The sequence below is a fragment of the Denticeps clupeoides genome, unplaced genomic scaffold (assembly GCF_900700375.1).
Source record: "Denticeps clupeoides unplaced genomic scaffold, fDenClu1.1, whole genome shotgun sequence".
Classification (NCBI taxonomy): Eukaryota; Metazoa; Chordata; class Actinopteri; order Clupeiformes; family Denticipitidae; genus Denticeps; species Denticeps clupeoides.
Genome location: NW_021629706.1, coordinates 513 through 27,500, shown reverse-complemented (window position 1 = coordinate 27,500; position 26,988 = coordinate 513). Strand labels below are relative to the sequence as shown.

General features: G+C 51.7%; 3 protein-coding genes across 5 annotated transcripts; all 3 read left to right on the top strand.

The window, feature by feature from the left end:
- The first annotated feature begins 4,837 nt into the window (after window positions 1-4,837).
- On the top strand, window positions 4,838-12,412 carry LOC114772244 (tubulin monoglycylase TTLL3-like). Of its 3 annotated transcripts, XM_028965249.1 has the most exons (13): window positions 4,838-5,213; window positions 6,162-6,297; window positions 6,894-6,997; window positions 7,069-7,234; window positions 7,310-7,362; window positions 9,537-9,665; window positions 9,742-9,856; window positions 9,951-10,070; window positions 10,235-10,421; window positions 10,504-10,652; window positions 10,728-10,971; window positions 11,058-11,493; window positions 11,764-12,412. In XM_028965249.1, exons 2-13 carry the CDS (start codon window positions 6,246-6,248, stop codon window positions 12,331-12,333), a joined length of 2,325 nt encoding a protein of 774 aa, XP_028821082.1. In that variant the 5' UTR covers window positions 4,838-5,213; window positions 6,162-6,245; the 3' UTR covers window positions 12,334-12,412. The 3 variants fall into 3 exon arrangements, with proteins under 3 accessions (XP_028821082.1, XP_028821081.1, XP_028821083.1); XM_028965248.1 differs by having other exon boundaries at window positions 10,504-10,971; XM_028965250.1 differs by lacking the exons at window positions 4,838-5,213; window positions 6,162-6,297; window positions 6,894-6,997 and having other exon boundaries at window positions 7,160-7,234; window positions 9,587-9,665; window positions 10,504-10,971.
- A 1,166-nt stretch (window positions 12,413-13,578) lies between these two features.
- LOC114772238 (cytochrome b-c1 complex subunit 1, mitochondrial-like) lies at window positions 13,579-19,653 on the top strand. Its single transcript, XM_028965240.1, has 13 exons — window positions 13,579-13,718; window positions 14,351-14,491; window positions 14,581-14,667; window positions 14,747-14,876; window positions 14,946-15,144; window positions 17,013-17,092; window positions 17,199-17,314; window positions 17,393-17,536; window positions 17,607-17,767; window positions 18,871-18,956; window positions 19,080-19,168; window positions 19,287-19,362; window positions 19,457-19,653. The coding sequence occupies exons 1-13, from the start codon at window positions 13,656-13,658 to the stop codon at window positions 19,519-19,521; spliced, it is 1,437 nt and encodes a 478-aa protein (XP_028821073.1). The 5' UTR covers window positions 13,579-13,655; the 3' UTR covers window positions 19,522-19,653.
- A 3,287-nt stretch (window positions 19,654-22,940) lies between these two features.
- On the top strand, window positions 22,941-25,849 carry LOC114772236 (cell death activator CIDE-3-like). The gene is given in 7 exon segments (XM_028965238.1): window positions 22,941-23,378; window positions 24,658-24,730; window positions 24,861-25,011; window positions 25,089-25,242; window positions 25,409-25,535; window positions 25,537-25,626; window positions 25,729-25,849. Coding segments are annotated over 7 exon segments (789 nt in total). The 5' UTR covers window positions 22,941-23,305.
- Window positions 25,850-26,988: the final 1,139 nt, after the last annotated feature.

The following is a 26,988-nucleotide window of genomic DNA, read 5'->3' as shown; positions in this document are numbered from 1 at the left end:
CCCGGCAGGCCCGGTGTCGTCCCGCACATGTTACATTTGTCTTGTACGATAAATACACCAAATAATTATTATGCAAATTAAGTGTCAGAGATGAACGGTTTCGTGTCTCAGGGCTTTTTATAAGTAAAGACTAAGAAGAAGAATAAGGGCATACCACATTATTAATGATATTATTATTATTAATATGGGAAAGAACAAGTTATTTGTTATTTATTTTGCCATTTAACTCTGTTCTGCATTTTGCACATGTATATAACAACCTCAGCAACTCAATAGGGAACTCAACCAGAAGACCCAGGTTCAAATCCCGCTTACTACCATCGTGTCCCTGAGCAGGACACTTAACCCTGAGTGTCTCCAGGGGGGGACTGTCCCTGTAACTACTGACAGGATGTCTGGTAAATACTGTAAATGTAAATGTATGGCTGGAATGACAATAAACCTACTTAACCTTTAAAGAGTCTCTCTGATTTGCATCGACTATTTAGGAAAACCAGAGAAAAACATTATTAGTATAATAATTTGGAATGCAGTGTATGAATCATGACCTAATATAATTATTGCATGTGTCTGAATTTCATACACGATGGTTAGTTGCTGTTGACAAGGAGATCGTTGTTTTTGGGTTATTTACAGGGTGGTAGTAGCCTAGTGGGGTAACACACTCGCCTATAAACCAGAAGACCCAGGTTCAAATCCCACTTACTACCATTGTGTCCATGAACAAGACAGGGGGGGGACTGTCCCTGTAACTACTGATTGTAAGTCGCTCTGGATACGGGTGTCTGGTAAATGCTGGAAATGTAAAAGTGAATTTATTGAATTGTGTAAGTGCAGAGCTGATCTGTGGCGGGTTTGGATTAACATGCATGCAGCAGTACATGTTGAGACTATCTTTGGAGATGAATAATCCATATGCTGATATCATCAATCGTCACCAATCAAGCTTAAACCTGTCCCTGATAGGAGGGTGGAGCTGATGGCAGTTTAGGGGGAAAACAGAACCTTTTCAATTGAAAGAATGGCACGATTCATTTGTAGTTTCAGGTACTTTTTCCCGTTCAGTGACACTGTGATGATATTCTGCAGCATATCGATATCGTGAAGCGGGATTCCCTGTGATTCCCACATCGTCTCAGTTGCATGGAGTCAATTAAAAGCGACAGTTAGCAAGTATGCTTTTTCTAAATGGAGTGTGTGTGTGTGTGTGTTTGCCTTGTGGAGCCTGGCGTCTGCAGCAGCTGTCAGGTGAAGATTTGATGGTTGAGGACAGTGACAGTGAGACAGAGAGGGGTCTGTAGAAGACGCCCCCGTCCCCCGCAGCTGTGTAAAGCTTCACCACCTGGCGGAGGAGCTCAGGACCCTCCACTCAGCACCGAAGAGTCACAGAAAAGGCTGCGTTCCATCTGCTGTGTCGTGACACACACACACACACACACACACACAGCGGTCCTGTCGTATATCTGTCACGGTGACACACACACTCACACACACTCCGGCAGGCGCTTTATGTAACCCTGCGGCAGGCCTGAACTCAGAGAGAAAACCGCCAGGGCGGCGCCCTCCTGTGAGGCTCATTGTGTGCGGGTGCGAGGCAGGCAACAGGTGCCCTCGTGCACGGATGACCCCTGACCTGCGCTCCTGTCCGTGTCCTTCCTCAGAGACAGCTGCGGGCTGCTGGAGACGCCCTGAAACGCTCACGGGAACACGTCGAACTGCAATACGTTATACTGTAGAGTGCGGTTACACCCCCAGAATATCATGTTGGTGTGCCAGTAAGTTTTCATTTGAACCCACATTTCTTTTCTTAAGTGTCCTCTGCATTTAACCATCACCCTTGGTGAGCAGTGGGCACCATGACAGGCGCCCGGGGAGCAGTGTGTGGGGACGGGACCTTCATCAAGGGGACCTCGGTGGCACCTTGGCGGATCGGGATTCGAACCGGCAACCTTGCTTATTACGGGGCCGCTTCCTTAACCGCTACATTTACAGCATTTATCAGACGCCCTTATCCAGAGCGACTTACAATCAGTATTTACAGGGACAGTCTCCCTGGAGCAATTTTAGGGTTAAGTGTCTTGCTCAGGGACATGATGGTAGTTAGTGGGGTTTGAACCTGGGTCTACTGGTTCATAGGCGAGTGTGTTACCCACTAGGCTACTACCACCACTAGGCCGCTAGGCCACCACTGGCCCATCTTTACAAACGGCCACACTCATTATTAAAACCTGAGCCTACATAAGGTCGGGTTGGGAGACACTGGCCCAGCGGGTGAGGAAACGGACCCGTAATCGGAACGGTGCCACCGAGGTCCCCGTGATGAAGGTGCCGTCCCCACACGCCTGTCATGGTGCCCACTGCTCACCAAGGGTGACGGTTAAATGCAGAGGACACGTTTCACCGCGTCACCGCGTGCTGCGCCGCAGCGTCTCACAATGACAATTTTAGGATTGACTGAAACTACTGTGAGCTTTTTATGATGTGGTGAGGAAGCTCTTCAAAAACCTTCTCCTTTTTTGCCCAAGCGGAGCGCTCTTCCTCGTCTCTCTCCCTATTTTAGTCTGTTTCCCCTCCGCACTGTTTACTCCTGTGGAAGCAGATAAAGATTCTATAAAATCGTCTTTTTTTTTTTTTTTTTTACTTTCAAGACAGAGAAAAAAAAAAAAGAAAAAGCCGCCCGAAAGAAAAAGCGCGGTGGCCCGGTTCCCAGCGGCGGAGGGGAAGACGCCGCGCAGATCCACCAGAGTGCTTTATAAGGACAGGGGAACAAGGCCCGCACTCGCTATATTTAGACAAGTGGCTCTCTCTCCCTCCCCCGGCCCTCTCCTCTCCTCTCTTCTCCTCTGCTCTACACCTCCTCTCCTCTCTTCTCCTCTGCTCTGCTCTACCCCTCCTCTCCTCTCTTCTCCTGCAGATGTAACGGCCCTGATTGCACGCTGGTGGCGTCTGGGAGTCACGCCGTGCGCGCCGGAATGATTGACAGCGTCGGTATCAGCGCGGCCCGTTATCTCCGGCGAGGGCGATCGGGGGGGGGGGAGCAGGCCGCCGCGTGACACTCCACATTTCTCCTCTTATCTGCACACTCCCCCCCACACCCGGCCTCCGCCATTCGCCGTCACGCTGACCTCCGCGACGCCAAATTAGAAAGTGGTGATTAAAACGGTGGACCTTCACGAAATCGTTATTCATTACGCGGCGAGCGAAGTGTTCCCTGCTTCCGGTGTGACGGTTTTACGCTGTATTAATATGGTTTTACGTGACATGAGCACGAACAATCCCAGTCCCGCCTGTCTTGGGCCAGCGGTGGCCTGGCGGTTAAGCAAGCGGCCCAGTAATCAGGAGGTCCCCACCGTCCCCACACGCTGCTCCCCGGGCGCCTGTCATGGCCGCCCACTGCTCACCAAGGGTGATGGGTTAAATGCAGAGGACAAATATCACTGCGTGCACCGTGTGCTGCGCTGCTGTGCATCACAAGAGACAATCACTTCACTTTTCTTTATTTAACGCCGGCCTCCTCGGTCAGGAGAAACTCCCATTTGCATCCGCCGCCGAATGCGGAGGAAGCGCAACGAGCGCTCCAACTGCCAGGCAAATGGCATGCAAATGAGACTCAAATGATGCACGTCGAGGGTCAAAGGGCGAAGGTTACAGTGGAATCACAGTGCGGGGCCGTTGACAGGGAATGCTGGGAACCTCGGCGCCCAGGATGACAAACTATGACATCACAATAGTAGAAACATTGACACGGAGCACAATGCCCCTCTGTGCCGGAGCGGCCGGGGCGCGGCAGCGGGCAGAAGCGCGGCGCGGCCTCTGGAACGCCGGGACGGAGGCGGAGTGGGACGCGACCTCGTGGAGACAGAGGCCGCTCTCTTGAGCAGGCGAACAATGGTGGCCCCAGAGCAGGGCTGCGTTTCGGAGGCGTTCGGCGAGCCTGACGTCAGGAGCCAACGAATGGCGGCAGATGGGAGTCGCTGAGCAAACAGCAGGTACAATACCGAGCCCACCTGCCCGAGAAGAACAAACAGAGCCGGGCCCTGTTCAGACCCGCGCCCATTCATCTCCCCACACGCCACCACGCCGTGTTGACAGGTCGCCGGGCCGCCCTTTTTTCACGTTTAGATTTGCCAGAGGGACATGATGCAGCTTTGGGGATTTTCGTCCATCTGTCCGTTTGTCTACATGTGCGAGGCTCTGTGATAAAAGTAGGGTGGAGAAAATGAACCTCGCCTATGAACCAGAAGACGCAGGTTCAAACCCCACTTACTACCATCGTGTCCCTGAACAAGACACTTAACCCTGAGTGTCTCCAGGGGGGGACTGTCCTTGTAAATACTGATTCTAAGTCGCTCTGGATAAGGGCCATAAAAGCAATTCACTGGTTGTTTTTTTTTGGTAAAGGTTGATATCACCTGGGGTGGGAGTAGCTGAGCTATGAACCAGAAGACCCAGGTTCAAACCCCACTTACTACCATGGGGTCCCTGAACAAGACACTTAACCCATAGTGTCTCCAGGGGGGGACTGTCCCTGTCACTACTGACTGTAAGTCGCTCTGGATAAGGGCGTCTGATAAATGCTGTAAATGTAAATGTAGAAATGAGCAGCATCACCTCATCTTCCTGGGAAGGGAACAGTGACCCCCACAGAAACGACATTTTCCCCCGAGATATGGACGTTCGTACCGCCGCTGCATTCGTTATATTCCACCAAACAAAGAACGTTCAGTGAAAACAACAAAGAAAAACGTTTGTTCCCAATTTACAAGAGATTCTTTCTCCGTCTCTTCTCGCAGCGTAACTTGCGGTGCGGCGCCTCCTAGCGGCGCGACGATATATTGTCGCATGCGATGCAGAGCGGTGCGTGATAAACAGCTCGACGCTCTCGGCGCTCTGCAGATGATGACAACTGGATAATAAGTAATTATAAGACGTTTAATTAACATAACGACGTCGTGTTGTCGCGGCGTCTCCGCGCTCCGTGCGCATTTTTACGCGCAGTTGTTATGGAGACGGCGGACATACGAGACGCGCGTAAAGCGCGCACACGCTCACGTCGGATAATAAGTAATTATAAGACGTTTAATTAACACGGCGACGTCGTGTCCTCGGGCGCATTTTTACGCGCAGTTGTTATGGAGACGGTGGACACACCAGACGCGCTCACGGCGGATACCAGGAATAAAGGAGAAGCGCCGATGCAACGACAGGAGCAGGTTATTCAATATTTCCATACATAACAACAGCGTGGTGAATTATGGCGGCCGACTCGCGACGGCTAAAAAATATTTACATTTTTTTTTTACATTTACAGCATTTTTTATCAGACGCCCTTATTCAGAGCGACTTACAATCAGTAGTTACAGGGACAGTCTCCCTGGAGACACTCAGGGTTAAGTGTCCTGCTCAGGGACACAATGGTAGTAAGTGGGATTTGAACCCGGGTCTTCTGGTTCATAGGCGAGTGTGTTACCCGCTAGGCTACTACCATCTCCTGTAACAATCAGTAGTTACAGGGACAGTCCCCCCCTGGAGACACTCAGGGTTAAGTGTCTTGCTCAGGGACTCAATAGTACTAAGTGGGGTTCGAACCTGGGTATTCTGGTTCATGCCCCAAGATATAGCAATAATAGTAAATTTATAGTAAATTTCCCACTTTCTGGACTAATAAAATCTTATCTTATCTTAATCATATTGTTAGACAAACAGATTTTAATGAGTGCACCAGTCATAATGCATCTAAATAGGCCCCATTTATTTCTCTCATTAGTGCTTAATTGCTTGTAGTAATATGTGGTCTAATTATATAAAATAGATTAGGATTATAATGGCTGTTGGGGACGGTTTCTTCAGGTTCTGTTATTCTCTGTCCGTATCAGGGGTATTATTAGAACCAGGCCATTGTTTGGTTGTCAGGCAGGTGTGTCGCCTGGACCTGCATGGTCGGTGTGAAAAGGTCTTACAGGTGTGGCCAAGGTGTCTGCTGCTTTGCAATTTGACCTTCTTACCCATCAACAGCACCAGTGACACCCATCCGGCTCCTGTTCCGAATCCGGATCCGTACGCCTGAACGGCTGCTGCATGCGGCCGAATTTCATCCCGCTCTCTCTCATAGTGGATTTGCACAACTATAATCCTTTCTATCCGTCTTATGTCTTCCCTAGATGTCCAGGCAACACGACTGACGGACTAACACCAGAAAGGAGAGGAAACATGGCCCAGAATAGCAGATGGAGCCATAGTTGAAGATGACGGTCCAGACGGAAGAAAACCACCTGCCACCTTCTGCCACCTCCGCCGGTGAGTTGGGCAAACCGGACGGCTCCCAAATCCACGTTCTCTAGTGGACGTCTGGCTCGTGGGGAAGAAGTGGAGACTCGTAATGCCCAGTGATCATTCTCCACTTCCGTAGCTCGTAGAAATAGGGTGGTGGTGGCCTAGTGGGTAACACGCTCGTCTATGAGCAAGAAGACCCAGGTTCGAACCCCACGTACTACCATCGCGTCCCTGAGCAAGACACTTAACCCTGAGTGTCTCCAGGGGGGGGACTGTCCCTGTAACTACTGATTGTAAGGGTGGTGGGGTACTGAAAGTAGGGTGGTAGTAGCCTAGTGGGTAACACGCTCGCCTATGAACCAGAAGACCCAGGTTCAAACCCCACTTACTACCATCGTGTCCCTGAGCAGGACACTTAACTGTCCCTGTAACACTGCGCTGTGTACAATTGAGTGTTTGAACGCAATGCTGAATTAAATATGAAGTGACCGGTAAGAGATTAAAGTGTTCGAATTTCATGGCGCCGCTCTCTTGATCCCCCGCGAGCAGGACAGAGATGAAGATTTTTTTTTTTTGAATGGACACGACAGCAACTGACCAGCCTGTTTTCTGCCCTTCAGCGCCACCCACAGAAGCTAAAGTGCGACGCAGCGCGCTCAGCCTTCCCGTGATAAACCTGGACAGGCACAGGACCGCCAAGGCGCTGGTGGACAACGCCGTGAAGGTGGTGCCGCTCTTCCTCACCAGGTCCTGCTCCCGCGCATCCCGCCGTAACGCGGCCTTTCTGTTTGCCAGATGCGGAAGGTCTTTTCCATCCAGGGCCCATACCCGGTAGTCCGCAGCGCCCTGAGGGACAGGGGCTGGGTGGAGCGGCGCCTGCCGCGTCCACCTCGTCTCCGGCACCGAGATGCAGACGACGACGACGGCAACGACGAAGACGACAGTGGATACGACGACGTCGGTAAGGAGAAGACCCCACTTCTCAGTTCTCGCCTCTGGTGTCCCAGTGAGTGGATTGTCCCATTTCCTTCCTCAGACGGTCCAGAGGACGTGGAAAAAGACGAACCCAACGACCTGCATGATTTGATGGTGAGGGGTCATGTTATATGGCACCAAGGCTTAAGTTTCTAACTCGGTACCAATACTGATGATGATACTACAGAGGGAGGAAAAATAAAAATAAAGAATAATAATGAAAGAAATGTATTTAAACGTTTTGGAGTCAAACTGAAGAAGCAGTCCTCACTTCTCACATGCAGAAGTGACAAACATCGTTTAATTAGATCATTATTAGACACGGAGAGAGACAGAGCCATTCTTACAATTAACAGTACCGCTTGACAGAAGCAACTCCAATAATAATCATTATAATTATTACTATCTAATTCATGCAAACGGGCTTCCTCATTCGTTTGGTTGATGTCTGAACTACTTCCAGCTTTCCTGCTTTTTTCATTTTTTTTATTAAGAATTACATTTACATTTACATTTACGGCATTTGGCAGACGCCCTTATCCAGAGCGACTTACAACGTGCTTTCAAGTTACCATCGATGAAGAGATCAATTCCGGTTCACTAGGACCCCAACTATGAATACATCTATTTAATTCACTCTGTTGTAGATTCTGTACACAAAGTTTGACAAGAAAATTACAATTTAATCTAAATATTCTTTAAAGAGGAAGGTCTTGAGCTGTCGTTTGAAGGTGCTCAGTGACTGAGCTGTTCTGACCTCGAGGGGAAGTTCATTCCACCACCGAGGGGCCAAGACGGAGAAGAGTCTAGATGAGCGTCTTCCTTTTACCTTCAGAGATGGAGGGACCAGGCGAGCAGTACTGGAGGCTCGGAGTATACGAGGTGCAGTGCGAGGTGTAATAAGGGCTGTGAGGTAGGATGGTGCTGCTCCATGTTTGGCTTTGTAGGCCAGCATCAGTATTTTGAACCTGATGCGTGCAGCTACTGGGAGCCAGTGAAGGGAACGTAGCAGAGGGGTGGTATGGGAGAATTTGGGAAGGTTGAAGATCAGTCGTGCTGCTGCATTTTGTATGAGTTGAAGAGGTCGGATGGTACATAGAGGTAGACCAGCTAGAAGGGAGTTGCAGTAGTCCAGTCGTGAGATTACTAAGGACTGAACCAGTAGTTGGGTGGCCTGGGTTGACAGATAAGGGCGGATTTGTCTGATATTGTAGAGAAGGAATCTACATGAGCGGGAAAGATTGCTGATGTGAGTTGAGAAGGAGAGTTGGTTGTCTATTGTTACGCCAAGGTTGCGGGCTGTTGCAGAAGGAGAGAGCTGCGAGTTGTCTAGGTAAATAGCAAGATCCTGATGTGGTGAAGAATCTGCTGGAATGAATATTAGTTCAGTTTTGGTGGGATTGAGTTGGAGGTGATGGGCTGCCATCCAAGACGAGATGTCTGTTAGACATGCAGAGATTTTGGAAGCAGCATGTAGATCAGAGGGAGGAAAGGAGAAGAGGAGTTGTGTGTCGTCAGCATAACAGTGGTAGGATAATCCATGTGAGGAAATGACCTCACCAAGTGATCTCGTGTAGAGGGAGAAAAGGAGAGGACCTAGCACCGAGCCTTGAGGGACACCAGTGGAGAGTCTACGTGAGGTAGAGGTGGATCCTTTCCAAGTCACTTGGTAAGATCGCTCATCAAGGTAGGAAGCAAACCACTGCCATGCTGAGCCCCGAATTCCAAGCCTCTTCAGGATTGACAAGAGAGAATTATGCGCCTCTCATGTCGCTTCATATCTGATACGTCCCCCAGCGGGGGCAATGGTGGCCTAGCGGTTAAGGAAGCGGCCCCGTAATCAGAAGGTTGCCGGTTCGAATCCCGATCCGCCAAGGTGCCACTGAGCAAAGCACCGTCCCCACACACTGCTCCCCGGGCACCTGTCATGGCCGCCCACTGCTCACCAAGGGTGATGGGTTAAATGCAGAGGACAAATTTCACTGTGTGCACCGTGTGCTGTGCTGCTGTGTATCACGTGTGACAATCACTTCACTTTACTTTATGTAAACATTGGGTCCTCCAGGTAGCCAGGGGATTGGCTGCCTGCTGAGATGCCTGTTGAAAAAAATGACTGTAGTCTGCCGGAGGTTTAAGTAATGACGCCAGTTCTGATTCATATAAAAAAAAATCGTAATTGACGATATTAATGGCATCCGTTGCATCCCAGGACATCACCGAAGTTCACTTAACAACAGCGCCATGGTTTAACATTACAAACACACTTGTGGAATATGCTGTTCTTGCAGTCCCGAATGGTCAGGAATGAGATGCCCTTCTTTTTCTGGACAACGCGCAGAGACACTGTTGACACCCGTCTTCTGAAGAAAGAACAGATGACCAATCACTTTGCGAAGGCAGGGACCTTCACCACGAAGGTCAGAGATGACGCCTGGATGGGTGAGCTGATCTTCGCCTGTGTCCTGTAAAAGCGCTGCTTTCCTTCTTTTGCAGGTGGGCTTGTGTGTGAACTTGAGAAACCTGCGATGGTTCGATGCTGCGGATCCGGACACGTTCTTCCCGCGCTGCTACAGATTAGGAGCCGAAGATGAGAAACACGCGTTCATTGGTCAGCGCTCCATTTCTGAACCTGTTTTAGAGGTCCGTCAACTACCAACCCTTCTGCATCCTTGACCTTTTCTTTGCTGATGTCCATTCTGTAGAGGACTTTAGAAGGACAGCGTGCTCAAGCCTACTCCAGTGCGTTGTGGAGCGAGGCCGAGGGGAGTGCGGGGCAGGAGAAGAAAGCGCATCTCTGGAATCGACAGAACCAGAACAACAAGGTCAGGAACGAGACATTCAGTACTTTTCACTCATGACGTCTTCATGAGTTGAGATGAAACCCTTCTGTAGGTCAGCTGTATACAGATGGTGAGCATCATGTCAAGAAGAAGAGTCACAAGGGAACTACTTATGAAGCTTCTTTGGTCTGTGCTTCTTCCCCCAGCTCAGAAGAAAGCATGGAAGCGGCAAGGCATGGTGTCCTCCAAAATCATTGAAAGTGCCCTGAAGGTCTGCCAGGACTTCCTGGACAGTTTGGACCACAGTGACATAGACATCTCCTCGGAAGCGCTACCTGCCTTGACGGAGCGACGGTGGTCAGAGCTGGTCCACGCCTACTACCTGGCGGTTCAGTAAGTGTCCTTGCTTCGAGTGGCTTGGAGGGGACATCGGGCCGTTGGTCGGGTGGCTTCCACATTTCTGTCTTCCTTCCAGCGATGGGGCTGAGGTGGAGAGCAGCGCTCAGTATGTTGACCGCTGCCAGGCCATGCTCCACAAGCTAAGACAGGTAAGTCCACAGCTGGACACCGATGGCATTCACAACATCTGGATTATCAAGCCTGGGGCCATGTCCCGTGGCAGAGGTGAGACGTTGGACCCAAACCAAATTCGGGAAACTTGGTGCAACGCGACGCCATATTGCTCTGTCATCGTTTTAGGGATCATTTGCTCCAAACGCCTGGATGAGATCTTGAGATTGGTGGACGGCGACCCATCACTGATCAAGGACAGCAAGTGGGTTGCGCAGAAGTACCTGGAGCGCCCCCTGTTGGTTCATGGCACCAAGTTTGACCTGCGGCAGTGGTTCCTGGTCACAGACTGGAACCCTCTCACGGTGTGGTTTTACGACAAATGCTACGTCCGCTTCTCTACTCAGCCTTACACAGTAGAGACGATGGACAGGTGAAGCAGGGGCAGATGCCCACCTCTTTCAACAACGTTCTTCCTCGGGTTCTCTCTTGGTTAACTTTGGTTGCTTTTTTCCGCAGTGCCGTGCATTTGTGCAACAACTCCATCCAGAAGCACTTCCAGCCCTCGCAACAGCGCCACCCCGAACTTCCACAGGACAACATATGGTCCTGCGGCCGGTTCCGTGCCTACCTGTCGGAGCGGGGCCAGGCCGCCGAGTGGGCCGGCGCGGCGCTCCCGGGAATGAAGGCTGCGGTGGTGCGCGCGCTGCAGACGGCCCAGGACCTGGTGGAGTCCCGGCGCGGCAGCTTTGAGCTCTACGGGGCCGACTTCATGCTGGGTCCAGACCTGCGGCCCTGGCTGATCGAGATCAACGCCAGCCCGACCATGGCGCCGTCCACGGCGGTGACCGCTCGTCTTTGTGCAGCAGTGCAGGAAGACACCTTGAGGGTCGTCCTGGACCGGCGGCTTGACCGAAACGCCAACACGGGAGGCTTTCAGCTCATCTATAAACAGGTGTGGTGAGCAAATTCTCGTTTTGACGGTTAAAGGTCCCCCGACATGAGTATTTCCCAGAGCCTGTCCTGCAGTGGCTAGAAATGGCGACGTTCTGCTTCACCGTTCAGAGAGCAGCAGCTCAGACGGCCGGATCTGGAATTTGTCCCCTTATGTCGTCACAAGGGGACAATTTATTTCTGGAAAAACCCCTAAGACGGATATAAAAGCAGAAATTCATGTCAGGGGACCTTTAAAAAGTCCTCCCTGATGCCCTTTGTCTCACCGCAGGCTGCAGTTGACGTGCCGCAGTATTTGGGCGTCAATCTGCTCATCGAGGGATGCCAGATACGGCGACCATGTGCTCGAAAGTCTTCTGCGGCCGCCGAGCCTCACGTTGTCCATCCAGCCTCTGTCCGCCCCCAACGCAAGCAGAAGGACGTGGGGGCGGCGAAGAAGAAGACGCCCCCAAAGAGGTGGATTAAAGCTGTCGTGAGGCAGCTCACCTTGAGCACCTCCAGGGTGCAGCCATCAGCCGTGCCACGGAGGCCTGTACAGGCCATGGAGACGTGGAGGCTTCCTGGCCAACTTACAGCGGTCCCGGCCCAGAATCTACCTCGTAGTCTAGATGTCTCCTGGCAGAAACCAGGGGCGAGGCCAGGACCGGCACGTCCAGGTGCCGAGGGCCGCCGCGGGCCGGTTCTTCCCCTGGAGGTCATTGGCCTTCAAGATTCCGAGAGAGACTCCAACGTCCTGAGCCGTTCTCCAATCGTGCCACAGACGGGCCAGAGATTACAGAACTTCTCCCGTCACCATCAGCGCAGGACAATCCGAGCTGGACGGGGCATGAATAATATCTGAGTGTGCTGGTATTAAAATGGGTTCTCTGTTACAACAAATGTATTTTGCACAGATTAAATAGCCTCTGCACCTATACCTACCAAGGCTAGACTTATTCATTTTATTATAAACTATAGTCTTCAACAGCAATTGGCTGCAATTGACATATTAGGCCTGTCCTCACCGCGACCGCAGCATTTTGTCTTCTCTCCACCACCTTAAGTTGGACAACAGGGACGTGCTGAAGTGCTGAACACTTTCTTATCCCTCACTCATGAGCATCGAGCGGCTGACGATGATCACAATCATGCACAAAGCCGCCATGAAGGTAAAAAGAGGAAAAAGCAGATTCCTCGGACATACTTCACTTGCTCTTCGTACTACAAATACGAAATGTGTTTCTTGACGGCTCCATCTTCATAACGGCTCCATCTAAGTCTCCATGAAGCAGTTTTCCCCTGCTTCAGAGAGCCTCAAATCTTCAACTTTTTGCCTCGTGTGCCATTTTTTGGTTTAGTGCATAAACTTGTGTGTGTTATTTCATAGTCCTGTGTCTATAATGTACAAAGTACATGAGTAGGTACAGCCAAAGGTTCGACTAGTAGTGTATGGAGCAAGGGAGACTTCAGAGTGGGAGGGGAGACTAGGGGCGACTACCAGTCACAGAATCACGTATTACACTCAACCTACCTTCAAAAGCTGTCTTTGTGCCTGTATTAATTGGCAACTGGGCTTTATAGGATTAATAGGCACTTTCAGTAGTTCTCCTAATTTAGTTTCTGATTCTGGGTAGAAGCAGGTATGATTTACGCAGGAAAGACGTTCTCCTTTCAGAACAACCTGTTTGTGTAAGATAAGGTAAGAAAAATTGTATTTATCCCGAGGGGCTCAGTGGGACACGGGTGGCCTAGTGGTTAAGGAAGCGGCCCCATAATCAGAAGGTTGCCGGTTCGGTTGCCGCCACTGAGCAAAGCGCCGTCCCCACACACTGCTCCCCGGGCACCTGTCATGGCCGCCCACTGCTCAAGGGTTAAATACAGAGGACAAATTTCACTGTGTCACCGTGTGCTGCGCTGCAGTGTATCACAATGACAATCACTTCACTTTTACTGTCACATTTGACATTTTCACGTTCATCAATACTGCTGCTGAGAACATCACCTACCGAATGGGGAAGAGTGTGAACGGATGTGAGCGTACGTGCGTTTTTTCCCACATGAAGACGGGTCCCTCACCCCTCTGACCTCCTTCGCGCCGGCGCTCGACGCGTCACGGTTTGACGTGCGCGTCCACGACAGTTTACGTGCGCGTCGCCGAGCTCACAGACTCTCCGCTGGGAAAAGATGGCAGCGTCCGTGTGCCGAGCCGGGAGTGCTGTGGGTCGGGCCCTCGCTAAAGCTCGCAGCGTAAGTCCGTCGTACCGGCTTAATCTGAGTCCAAACGCCGCTTTTTTTATCTGCGTGTACGGGCGTATTTCGCCTGGGTGTCCTGAATGACGCTGGCCAACGGTAGCCATGCTAGGCTAGGCTAGGCTAGGCTAGGCTAAGCTAGCGCTGTTCATAGGCAGCGCTGCAGCCGGTTAGCGTTAGCATGTCTCGGGAAGGTCAACATTTATGAAAGCCCTGCCATCTCAAATAATCGTCATCATTGTCATGTAACGTGTAGTAATGTTTATCTATGAACTTATTAATTTGTTTTCCTACCGAAAATATTGTCCGCCAGCATCAGATTTTAGCAAGGTCATTCCGACAGTGGTTTACATTTACAGCATTTACCAGACGCCCTTATCCAGAGCGACTTACAATCAGTAGTTGCAGGGACAGTCCCCCCTGGAGACACTCAGGGTTAAGTGTCTTGCTCAGGGACACCATGGTAGTAAGTGGGGTTAGAACCTGGGTCTTCTGGTTCAGAGCTCAGCTACTCCCACCCCAGCCTTTACCAAAAGGAAAACATCAAGTGAATTGCTCTTATGGCCCACGAAACGAATTGTGAGCAGTGAGTTATGGGCGGGTGTGTGCTTTGTCGTGTGCATGTCCAGCCCGTAATTCTGTCGCTGAGACGTGGCCAGGCGACGGTCACCTACGCCCAGAGTGTTTTGGGGGCTCCGGACGCTCGACTGACTTCCCTGGAGAACGGCCTCCGGGTTGCGACTGAAGAGACAGGCCAGCCTACGTGCACAGTAAGTCGGAAAGTTGCTGAAGGCCTGTGTTACACACGTCTTGCTGTTTGTGGTTTGTTAAACTTTGATTTTGTGACTTTGTCGCACAGGTTGGACTGTGGATTGGCTGCGGAAGCCGCTATGAGTCTGAAAAGAACAACGGCACCGGCTTTTTCCTGGAGCACATGGCATTCAAGGTGTCCGCACATCAGTTTCACTTGTCACCAAGTGTCACTTGTCACCGGTCCCCGTGTGACTCACGTGTCTGTTTTACAGGGAACAAAGAAGTACCCCCAAACTGCCCTGGAGCAAGAGGTGGAATCCATGGGGGCCCATCTGAACACGTACACCTCCCGCGAGCACACCGCGTACTACATGAAGACCCTGGCTAAAGACCTTCCCAAAGGTGAGTGGCAGGTGGCTGCTCCTGGGCCCAACGTGTGATCACGTCTCACGTGGTTGGTGTTCCGCACAGCCGTGGAGCTCCTGTCGGAGGTGGTGCAGAGCAGCTCTCTGAGCGAGGCGGACCTGGAGCAGCAGCGCGGCGTGGTGCTGAAGGAGCTGGAGGAGGTAGAGGGGAACCTGCAGGAAGTCTGCCTCGACCTGCTCTACACCACTGCCTTCCAGGGCACCCCGATGGGACAGAGTCCCCTGGGCCCGTCCAGCAATGCCAGGTATAAGAACCACCTTTACATTTTTATTTTGATATTATGTTTTATGTTTTCAATTTAATAATATGTTTAAAATTATTATTACTGTTTTATCAGATTTGTCGCCCTTGCCGGAGTTCATACTCACTCCAACCTATCTATCGATTAAATAATGCCTTTTTGTGACCTAAACTGGGCTCGTTTTATTACAAATGAGTACAAGAAACACAAATCTAAAGTAAGCTGTATGAGCTTCATTAATGCCTGCACAAAAACCCCCAGAGTGGTAGTAGCTTAGCGGGTAACACACTCGCCTGTGACCCAGGTTCAAATCCCACTTACTACCATTGTGTCCCTGAGCAGGACGCTTAACCTTGAGTGTCTCCAGGGGGGTACTGTCCCTGTAACTACTGATTGTAAGACGCTCTGGATAAGGACGTCTGGTAAATGCTGTAAATGTAAAGTAAGCGGTGATGAACGTTGAACTACCTTGAGAGGTTAAGTATTTTAAGTGTTTGGATGTAAATAAGCACTCGCATGTAAATTCGCAGGCAGTTGTTTATCATAATCCGCTGTGCTCAGCCAAGCAATCTAGTGATCAGAACGGTCCGTGGCCGTGTGGGATTAGAGCACGTGTCAAACTCGTCCAAGGCCGCTTTATATAGATCTATTATCATGGCCCGGCGACATGGCGCACCGATGACACGAAACCACAGATCCCATAATGCAGTGTGCACCTTGCCGCCTGCGCACGGCGCCTTTCCAGCTGCTTCACAACCTAGTTGCCGTCGACCTGGAAACGGCTCCTTTAACAGATTCGGCTGTGAGGATTGCGTTCGGCGAGGCACCCGAAGCGCTGCATTGTGGGATTTGGAGTTTGCGTGTTATCAGCGCTCCACAATAATAGATCTATATAGAGTGGCCTGTGGGCCGCAAGTTTGACATTTATGCGAAGTAGCTGACAGCCACCATTCAACTGGGGCAACGTTCTCGGTAACAGCAGTCACGTTGTCGCTGTTTTCGTCCTAAGTTGTGAATTTGTTGTAACGTTGAAACAGAAGAAGGCTGTCTTTGTGCTTGGAAGTGATGTTCGGAAGATTGTGATAGTCATTGTGAGACACTGCAGCACAGCACACGGTGAAACGTGTCCTCTGCATTTAACCATCACCCTTGGTGAGCAGTGGGCACCATGACAGGCGCCCGGGGAGCAGCTTGTGGGGACGGGACCTTCATCAAGGGGACCTCGATGGCACCTTGGCGGCTCGGGATTCGAACCGGCAACCTTCTGATTACGGGGCCGCTCCCTTAACCGGCAGCCATTTTTTAACCCAGATACAATGCTGCTGTTGTCTAGGCCCCTTTTTTTTTTTGATGGACCCAGCGGGACGTGCTTGTCTCATACTGTATCATAATTTCTGTTAGTGGAGGACTGAGTTTGTGCTCTCCCCTGTTTTTTTTTTTTTTTTTTTTTGGTGGGCGGGCCAGTGGTGGCCTAGAGTTTAAGGAAGCAGCCCTGTGATCAGAAGGTTGCCGGTTCGAATCCCGATCTGCCAAGGTGCCATCGAGGTCCCCTTGATGAAGGTCCTGTCCCCACACGCTGCTCCCCGGGCGCCTGTCATGGTGCCCACGGCTCACCAAGGGTGGTGGTTAAATACAGAGGACACGTTTCACTGTGTCACCGTGTGCTGTGCTGCAGTGTATCACAAGTGACAATCACTTCACTTTTGTTATACTTATCGTCACATGACTAGCATTTATCTCACGTCTCGTCTTCAATATTTCATCACGAATGTTGTTGACTTAAACAACACTATACGTCAGGATGGGCAGATTTGTGAGCGATAGCCGCGATAAATAAAGTATGACTCCTGGTGGTGGGTTTGTGTCTCCAGGACGTTGACCCGTCAGGACCTGGTGGAGTACATCAGCAGCCACTTCAAGGCTCCTCGCATGGTGTTGGCAGCTGCCGGCGGTGGGTCTCGCTCTCTCGCCCACTAGCTGAAGCGTTGCAGACGCTTGGCGCCGCGTTGCGCCACCTTCTGCAATCGTCTGAGTTTCTCCTTACGTTGGCCCTGCAGGCGTGCAGCATGACGAGTTGGTGGCGCTGGCCCAGAAGCACTTCAGCGGCGTCTCGTTCGAGTACGAGGCGGACGCCGTTCCCGTCCTGGCTCCCTGCCGCTTCACCGGAAGCGAGGTACGAGTCTACCGTCCTGGGGGGGGCCCCAAGCTCCCTTCCCGACCAGGGACCCAAATCTGGATTCTGTGCACACAGATCCGTTTCCGTGACGATGCCCTGCCCCTGGCGCACGTGGCCATCGCCGTAGAAGGCCCGCCTGCTACCAGCCCTGACGTCGTGCCCCTCATGGTGGCCAACAGCATCGTTGGCAGCTACGACGTGACCTACGGCGGCGGAACGGTGAGGCCGCGCGAGCGGACCGCTAATCGGTGCCCGCGTGCGCTTGATGACCTGACCCGTCTCCCCGCAGAACCTGAGCAGCCGCCTGGCCCGCCAGGCAGCCGAACTGGGCCTGTGCCACAGCTTCCAGACCTTCCTCTCCCCGTACAGCGACACCGGCCTCCTGGGGATCTACTTTGTGACCGACAGGCACAACATCGAGGACATGATGCACTGGTCCCAGAATGCCTGGTCAGTGTCCGCGGTCCGATGGTTCCGAACTCATTACAGGCTTCCCGTGTCCGTGAACAACCTGGAAATGCCAAATTCCAGGTCTTCAAAAGTTTGGAATTCCGGAAATGTGAAATCTGACCGATTCATGAATGTGTAACATGTTTTACCGGAGCTACATACTTCGAGAAAACTACTCCTTATGTGATTACATTTTGTTAGTCGCATATAGTCGCCTAACTTGGGTTTCAGAAGGACTTTTCTTCCAACCACTGTCAGACTCACCGTTGACCACACACCACACACTTCAAATACGTCACGGTAATTACCAACTGTACAGGTGTAACCCATTGCATTTTACCCATTACTTTACCCATTGCACATGTGTAGATCTCAATTGTAATTTTTTGGCGGCTATTACCTCTGTTTCTGTCCACTTTCTTGCCGTAACAAATGCAATTTCCCACTTGTGGGACTAATAAAGGTTGATCTCATCTTATTTAACTTACCAAACGTGCCAGGCAAGTGTACATTTCAAGAGATTTGGCTTGAAATGAAGAACCGTAGGTCTGGCTCAGCCCAAATGATCAAACGAAAGATGCGTGTAGAGGATGTCCGAGACGGTTCGTTCCATTCATCGGGTCCAAGCTGCCCATATTCAACGGTGACATCGTCAATCCAGTTTTGAATTCTATGGCTCCTTTTATACGCCCCTTTTCTGCTCAGCGGCCAAACGTTATATTGAACATGGAAAAGTCAGGGAAATTTTAGTCCGGCTTTGGGTCGAGGTGGGAAATGTTGCTAATGGTGTCTTTGCTGGCTTTACGCAGAGAACCATGTCGCGTGGTGCTGTGAGCGCGTTGATCCCGTATCCCAGACCTACAGCTGATGATCTGTACCCAAAACTGATGGAGCCCCCCTCCCCCCCTTCAAATTTGCACATAAATTACAAAGAACGTATGGTCGTGAAAATTGGCCTTTGAGTAATTGAAAAGTGATGGGAAATAATTTTGTAAAAATGTGTGAGAACCCTGAATTTGTGGCCCAAATTCTGCGTCTCTGCACCGTTAAGCCAGTCACTCGCCCTCCTGCTCGAATGTGACGGCGGTGTCCTGGTTTTGCAGGATGAACCTGTGCACCACGGTCACAGACAGCGACGTGGCCCGAGCCAAGAATGCACTGAAGGCCAGTCTGGTGGGACAGCTGAATGGTGAGAGGCGGCCGTGTTTCGCCAGCGCGCCGATTAATCCTGAGCGAATATAGAGTACAGCGGCTAGATCCTCTCTCTCTCTCTCTCTCTCTCTCTCTCTCTCTCTCTCTCCCCCGCCGCCAGGCACGACCCCGGTGTGTGACGACATCGGCAGGCACATTCTGCTCTACGGCCGCCGCATCCCCTTGTCTGAGTGGGACTCCAGGATCGACGTGAGTGGTTTTTTTTTTTTTTTTTTTTTTTTTTTCTTCTTTCTCCCCAAGTCCTGGTTTCGTCCCGGTTTCCCAGAATGCACCGCGTCTAAAAGTTCTCTACTTTGTTCTGCCGTAGGCCGTGACCCCCAAGGTGGTGCGCGACGTCTGCAGCAAGTACATCTACGACAAGTGTCCGGCCGTGTCCGCAGTCGGTGAGTTGTCATCTGCGCGCGGGGACGTTGTAGTTATACGTTCTGGGAATGTTAATAATAATTAATCCAAACGTGCTCCGTTTTTTGTCCCCAGGTCCCGTCGAACAGCTGCCGGACTACAACAGAGTGCGCAGTGCAATGTTCTGGCTCCGGTTCTAAACCCACCGCGCTCCTCGCTCCTCCTGTTCCCTCGCTTGCTCGTATGAATGCGAGAACATGTGTCGGTTTGTCGTGTTCAGATTTGTGTTCCACCATGAATCGTCTCCTCTTGATAAAGGTTGTAAAACAGCGTCCTGGCGTCCTGGCCGTTTTCATTCGGGTGGGGGTGCGACGCGCTGAAACCAGGGCGCCGCACGAGGCTCGCCGCGTCACGCTGTTCATCACGTGCTGTGTTTCTGTCACCGATCGTACATAACGGAAGCTCTCGCTACCAACTTCAGTAAAACGCCTCAAATATCCTGTTTGACGTTTTACTTTTTTGAAAGACATGACGAAATGTGTCCCCTGCATATTAGTGGGCAGTGTGTGGGGACGGGACCTCGGTGGCACCTCGGCACGAGTCCACTTCATTACCCGCTAGGCCCCCGCTTTTTACAATGAAGAAGTGGAAAATGGACCGTTGGTTTCATTCAGCCGTCCTCTCTGTCCCCCCTGTTGTTCGGTGTACGTGCCGTTTTTATTAGGGACTCTGTGCTTGTCGCCCGTCCATGTGTGCATGTCCTATGTGACTGGCACTATTTACACGTCCGGTTTCAACCGTCCTCTCCGCTGTGCAGGTAACAGGGAAACAAACAGGGCAGTGGTGGCCTAGCGGTTAAAGAAGCGGCCCCGTAATCAGAAGGTTGCCGGTTCGAATCCCGATCCGCCAAGGTGCCACTGAGCAAAGCACCGTCCCCACACGCTGGTCCCCGGGCGCCTGTCATGGTGCCCACTGCTCACCAAGGGTGATGGTTAAATGCAGATGGCAAATTTCACCGTGTGCACCGCGTGCTGTGCTGCTTTGTATCGCATATGACAATCACTTCACTTCTATGACATGTTCCGGCATGTTCCATATTCCTGAACACATCATTCCGTAATGAGCCGCCTGGAGGCGGGATGACGTCCTCGGCCAACGTTGCCGAGTCGTAAATATAAAAATGTGATACGCTGCTTACGTAAACGCGCCGTTTCCGGTTTACGTGGGCGGAGTCTGCGTGGCGCCGCTGAAGCACCGCGGCACCTTCGTCCTCAAAGCTCCGTGTCAAGGGAAAATTAAATGGCCAAGTTCTCTCGTCACGTTCCGACCTGTTCCGTCACACTCGCGTGAGTCTCTCTGTCCCCAGTGGGTGCCATCTTGTCCCACGCAGCAGGAGCGACGGCGGCGTCCACCTTGGCCCCGGGGCCCGACGTGCACATGCGGCCCGCGCAGTAAGGCCATCATTAGGTAGATGAAGACGATGCCTTGATGTTCAGGGCCGGAGGAGTCCGAGGGGCTCGTCTCCGCTTCCTGTGTCCACTGGGGCCGACAGTCTTGTCCCTTCGTCCTCCTCCTCGTCGTGACCTCAGATAAACGATACGACCGCAGCCCAGAGCTGTTGTGTCTTCATCTGACTGAACATGGAATACGGTCCCAATTTGAAAGGAGAAAGTCGCATCGTGTCTTTCGTCCAGCATTACGAGTGAATTATGACCCCGGCGTCTCGCGTTATGAAAGGCAATCATGCCTTCATTAAAGACGGAGAGTGGCTCTCATAAAGGATCTCGAGGCCCCCCTGTCCCCATTGTCCCAACGAGGACGCGGGGCGCAGGAACAGATTTGTAATTAGCATGACTCGACTGTCTGAATGGGGGGAGGAAATGAAGAGCGATTGGACGGGGGAGAGACGGGGACGATTAGGCGGAGGCTGGGCTCGGTCGGCGGTCCTTCATAAGGCGCGGCCGCGGAGGGAAGTCGAGAAGATCCAGCTCCTCCTCGGACCGTCCGCTGCATCCGCCGGGAAATATCTGGTGAGGGAGTCTTCTTTTATACGTTATACCTTGTCACTTTATACCATTTGCACACCTTCACCCTACAAATATTAGACATAAAAGTGTAATATTTGGTCATGTTTACAATATTTGCATATTGGTTCATTATTTACTTGCAATATTCACAATAATCTGGTCTGTAACAGTCGCTAAAAGCATTTCACTGCATATCGTACCGTGTATGACTGTGTATGTGACATCAAATTTGAATAAATATTTCGACTTTTCACTGGAAGCTACATTAGGGCTTTTGGATCAAATAAATTCTGATATTGAGTTTTATGTTTAATTGGATGACGATAGGAATATTGTTTAGATTTTAATTTGATGTGTTTGTTATTTAAATGTCCTGGTTCCTTGAGAAGTGACAATGACAGTAAATGTTCCATGTCGAGCAGCCTCTGGTCGTGGCGATGACGGGTCCGTGTTCCCACCTGCTGCTGCTGCTGCTGCTGCTCCTGCTGCCCGGCCGCGCCCGCTCTCAGCCGCTGGACGGGCGGCTGGCCGCCGGCTTCCTCCGGCAGGGCAGGGGCCTGCGTCCCGCCTCGCAGGGCTCCCGCTTCGCCCTGTCCCTCGACGTGCCCACCACACCATCCTGAGCGTCCTGATAGACCTGGCCAAGCACCACGACTTGAGGGCCAAGGCGGCCGCCAACGCGGAGCTGATGGCTCGTATCGGCAGGAGGAAGTAGGCGCTGGACCAGAGACTGAGGCAGGAAGTGAACGTATCTGCGCCCACAGATCTGTATGCAATTACATGTGTAGATGCCAATTTATCGTAGTGCACGTCGGTTCATTTTACTCTGTTCCTTTACTTAAAAGCGCGTGTTGGCCGACTGTAAAATAAAATGAAATATATTTGTGTCGTGTCTGTGCGCAGTGATGACGCCAGCGCCTTTTCATTCAAAAGCGGCGCCTGCCGACCGAGCGGAAGATCTCGCCGTAGAGATAAAGCGACAATGGGAAGCGGATATTGTCCCTTCTCTCGCGTGCAGCAGCCTCGTCTCGTTCTTATTTTTATGCACAATCTGACCTCTCTACCCCTCTTTTATACCACAAGACACAAATCCATTTTGCCAAGTATTGCATCCACATCAATCCAAGCCCACGGTAAATAGTGGACAGGACGAGTAGCCGAGACTTCCACCACGTTTAAGAAACATTTGAAAACTCGCTTGTTTAAAAAGTATTTCAAAAGTCTAACATGCACACGCACAAAAATATATATATATATTCATCTAACAGTTCCCCTGCATGTTCTATTCTTGACAAGTTGTGTCTTATCAGGACTCTGTTTTGTAACTCAATATAGAAACCGAACGAGAACTGCCGGTGTCTTCCTCTTGTAAGTCGCTTTAGATAAAAGCGTCTGCCAAGTAAAGGAAAGTAAAACAACAACAAAAAAAAAAGTGTCACTTGTGATACACAGCAGCACAGCACACGGTGCACACAGTGAAATTTGTCCTCTGCATTTAACCCATCACCTTGAGTGAGCAGTGGGCACCATGACAGGCGCCCGGGGAGCAGTGTGTGGGGACGGTGCTTTGCTCAGTGGCACCTTGGCGGATCGGGATTCGAACCGGCAACCTTCTGATTACGGGGCCGCTTCCTTAAAATATTGCGCAAATAACGTGCCCTGTGCGATAAATGTCAATATGTGTGCAAACGTGAGGACAGTAGACGTATGCAGCAATAATAAGGGCCCCCAGGGCCCCCTGTGTCCGCCTGGCTCCGGGTTGCCAGGTTCGCTGTTTTCACGCGGAAGCTCGGCGTGACGTGGACCTGCTCGGCGTGACGTGGACCTGCTCGGTGCGGGTAATGAGTGGGGGAATCTCGCTAATTCGCGGCAGGTGCGCGGCGCGGGAAAACGCGGCGGCGCTGCGGGACGCGGGGAGTCGTGGGTCTGCGGCGGACGGGACGCGACGCGACGCTTCATGTTAAGCCGACATGTGCAGGAGCTCCGTCGCCCGGGATGTAGCAGCTGGACGGAGACGTCGCGGACCCCCGGTGAGCGCCGCGACATTTTCAGCGACCCCTGCGTGCACTTTGACCTCCGACTTTTAATAGTTCCTGCCGCTCCCCGGTTTGCGTTAAAAGCCTCGGGCCCAGCGGGTGTCCCCACGCGTGTCTCTGGGACCCTAATGATGTGGTGTGTGTGTGTGTGTGTGTGTGTGTGTGTGTGTGTGTGTAAGACAGCAGGCGTCTCTCATCGTAATGCATTTTAGCGTTTTTCTCACGCTCTCCTAATCACTTCAAATGAGTCCTTTATACACCGCAGAATATAACTTGCTGCTCTCTCTGGTCTGCATGCCTGTCTGCCTCTCTCTCTCTCTCCCTCTCTGCCTGTCTGTCTGTCTGGCTCTCTCTCTCTCTCTCCCTCTCTGCCCTGTCTGTCTGTCTGGCTCTCTCTCTCTCTCTCTCTCTCTGCCTGTCTGTCTGTCTGGCTCTCTCTCTCTCTGCCTGTCTGTCTGTCTGTCTGGCTCTCTCTCTCTCTGCCTGTCTGTCTGTCTGTCTGGCTCTCTCTCTCTCTCTCTCTCTCTCTCTGCCTGTCTGTCTGTCTGGCTCGCTCGCTCTCTCGCTCTCTGTCTGTCTGTCTGGCTCGCTCGCTCTCTGCCTGTCTGTCTGTATTGGTACTCGTATTCGTTCCCGGACTCTGTATGAAGGGATGTTTTTGATGTAAATCTCTATAAAGTGTCCGCTTGCTTGCTTGATATAATCTGGTGTGGAACTCTGTGACGTGATGGGTGATAAGATGCTGACTTCAGCGATCGGGGCCATTAATTTTACACCCTGGCGCTTGGATCATGTGCTCGGCCGTTGGTTTGTCATAGTGACCTTTGACCCAGTACTGACACAACAAATAATCCCCTTCGATTCGTAATGAACGTTTTTCTGTGGAGAACCGGTCTCATCTGTTTTCTGGGATTTTTATTATAATTTTTTTTGTCTGAAGCAGGAAACGTGATCGCGCGGGAGCAGCGGAAACGCTGTTGCTCAATAACGACGTGGCCGCGCGAACACGCTGCACTTGCACTGGGTCAAAGGTGAGCGAGAGAGGGAGTGGCGTGGGGAGCGGGCGAGACAGAAAAGCGGGGCGTCAGGGCGGAGCCGCGGACTCGCCCGGACGCAGGGATCCTGAGAACAGGTATCCGGAGCTCGACGGCACGCAGGGGTCGCTGGGCCTGGACTGTTAAAGTGTGTGTGTGTGTGTGTGTGTGTGTGTGTGTGTGTGTGTGGGGTAAGGAACCACGGCAGGACGTTGACTCTCTTCTCTCTGAACCCCCAGAGCTCTTCAGCTGGATGACGATGGACTACGCCAAGAAGTCTCTCAGCATGCTGACGCCCACGTCCCTTTCAAAGTAAGATCGCCCGTTCTAGACCGGGGGCCGGGTGTGGTTCTAGACCAGGGGGGGGGGTGTGTGTGTGGTGTGTGTGTGGGTGTGTGTGTTGTGTTTTTAAGAGTCTCTCCTGTGTGTGTGTGTTTGGCAGGTGTGTGACTGCCAGCGTCTCGGCCAGCGCTTCCATGACCCAGCAGCTGTTGGGCGTGACTCCGCGCATGAGGCCGTTCCGGGTCGGGAACGCCGACCGCACCATCAAGAAGGGCATAATGGCCGACAGCCTCCGCGACCTCCTGAACAAGGTGGGTGTGGCGTTTTCGGCCCGGCGGTGACGTGAGGGACGCGGGTGGACGACTGTGCTGTTTGTTCCTGTGGTCAGGTGATGGACGGGCTGCATGTGTCCTGCGTCAGTGCCCTGGTCCTGGATGAAGACGGGACGGGGGTGGACACCGAAGAGTTCTTCCAGACCCTGAAGGACAACACCATCCTGATCGTGCTGGAGAAGGGACAGAAGTGGACGCCGCTGGAGGTCAGTGTGCGACAGGGACAGTCCCCCCCTGGAGACACTCAGGGTTTATCAGCTTTTGTGAATGATCTTTTTGCAATTTTCTTTTAATTTAAAATCCCTTTTAATTTAAAGTCCCTTTACGCATTGGAGGACGTTGAAATTTTGGAACCCGCAGAACTGCGCATTTCTAGATCTTGTGTGTTCGTCCCCTGCATCCAGACGAACATCGTAGTGCCGCAGCGCCCCGACCGGCAAGCCGGCGCGCAGGAAGGACGTGGCCAAGCTGACCTTCGACCTGTACAAGAACCACCCCAGGAGTTATTGGCTGCCTGAATGTGAAGGCCACGCTTTATGGGATCTACTCCGTGTCCTACGACCTTCGCTGCTACGAGGCCAAGAGGATGATCAAGTAAGCGCGTCATTATTATTATTATATTATTATCATTTATTTTATGTAATTTGATCGTGAAGTGGAGCGCGTCACGTTAAAGTCCGTTAAAACCCCCCTCAGGGAGGCGCTCCGGTGGACCCTGTTCACCATGCAGACCACGGGCCACGTCCTGGTGGGGACCTCGTGCTACATGCAGAAGCTGCTGGACGAGGAGGAGGCGGCGGCGGCGGAGCGCCACTGAAGGCCCCGGCGGACCAACACCTGCCCGGCCTGCTGTGGGGCAGGAGCAGCTTTTGACTGGACTTTAGAGGAAAGGGCGTGGCGGAGTGTGGGGGCGGGGTCACCCCTTTCTGGATCTGTTACCGTGCTGCTGCTGCTGCTGCTGACATGCATGAAAAGCACTTATTAGTATTATTATTATTATTATTTAGAATGTTTGAGTGCGTGTCCATTCCGAGTATTTTCTGCTACTGTCCGCACTCGCGTTCCTGTACGTTCCAGCGTCACCTCTTCTGTGTTATTCTACTTCCGTATTTTATGTTGGGCAATAAAGGACTCGTTATGGAACCTCCATCTTCCTGCGGCGGCTTTTCTGCTGCTCTGACTGGCCTGTCCGAAGCTGGGTTTTAATGACCGGGAGAACGCCGGGCGGCTTTTAGGGGAATTTCACCCCCTCGGTCCCGGCTGGAGACGGGAAAACCATGAAATGTACAACTGTTACGGGTTCAGGAGGAACTTTATAAATTCTCCTGTTTAAAGTAACAAACTCTAATGGTTATGATTCATGCTTCATTCCTGAAATAAGAAAAGATGAATATGTAGAACCCTGATTATCCAACCTTGCGTTCTCCTGCTTGGAGTCGGTATTATGAACGCGTTAGTAAACTGTTGCTGTAAAGGATGAATATGAAACTGTCGGGTTGCTATGCGGCGACGGGAATCCAAATTCCCGGTCCGGTTTAAGGAATGAGAAATCCCTGCGGCAGCGGGATGAAGGTCGTGCAGCAACCTTCCTGACCCCATGTGCAGGATTAACCCCTGACCCCGCATGAACGAGGGCGACTGGGCGGATCAGAGCTTTAGGTCAGGCCCCGTACAGGTGAGTTCACAGGAGGGAGGCGGAGCTTTAGGCTTTTAGCTAATTGCTTGTTCTCCTTTCATCCGACTTTGATTTCACGCTGGGAAGAGAAGATCCAGCCGTTCAGGTCATCAGTACGGAACGTCGAGAAGATAAACAATGTTTGAAAGGGGGAGGAGCCTGTAGGCCTGATTGACAGCTCTCACACACCCCACTTCCACTTTCCTCCTCCTGTCAATACGTCACATAATAAGAGAAGCGCGGCTGAAATAAAAACCGATGTGTCCATGTCGTGTGGTCCA

Bases quoted from the DNA above. Each gene is read 5' to 3' on its own strand.
- LOC114772244 (XM_028965248.1), top strand. From the start codon at position 6,246: ATGACGGTCCAGACGGAAGAAAACCACCTGCCACCTTCTGCCACCTCC. The intron at 7,235-7,309 runs GTAAGGAGAAGA...TTCCTTCCTCAG, and splicing joins CAGTGGATACGACGACGTCG to ACGGTCCAGAGGACGTGGAA. The intron at 10,071-10,234 runs GTCAGGAACGAG...TTCTTCCCCCAG, and splicing joins GACAGAACCAGAACAACAAG to CTCAGAAGAAAGCATGGAAG.
- LOC114772238 (XM_028965240.1), top strand. From the start codon at position 13,656: ATGGCAGCGTCCGTGTGCCGAGCCGGGAGTGCTGTGGGTCGGGCCCTC. The intron at 15,145-17,012 runs GTATAAGAACCA...TTGTGTCTCCAG, and splicing joins GGCCCGTCCAGCAATGCCAG to GACGTTGACCCGTCAGGACC. The intron at 19,363-19,456 runs GTGAGTTGTCAT...TTTTGTCCCCAG, and splicing joins TCCGGCCGTGTCCGCAGTCG to GTCCCGTCGAACAGCTGCCG.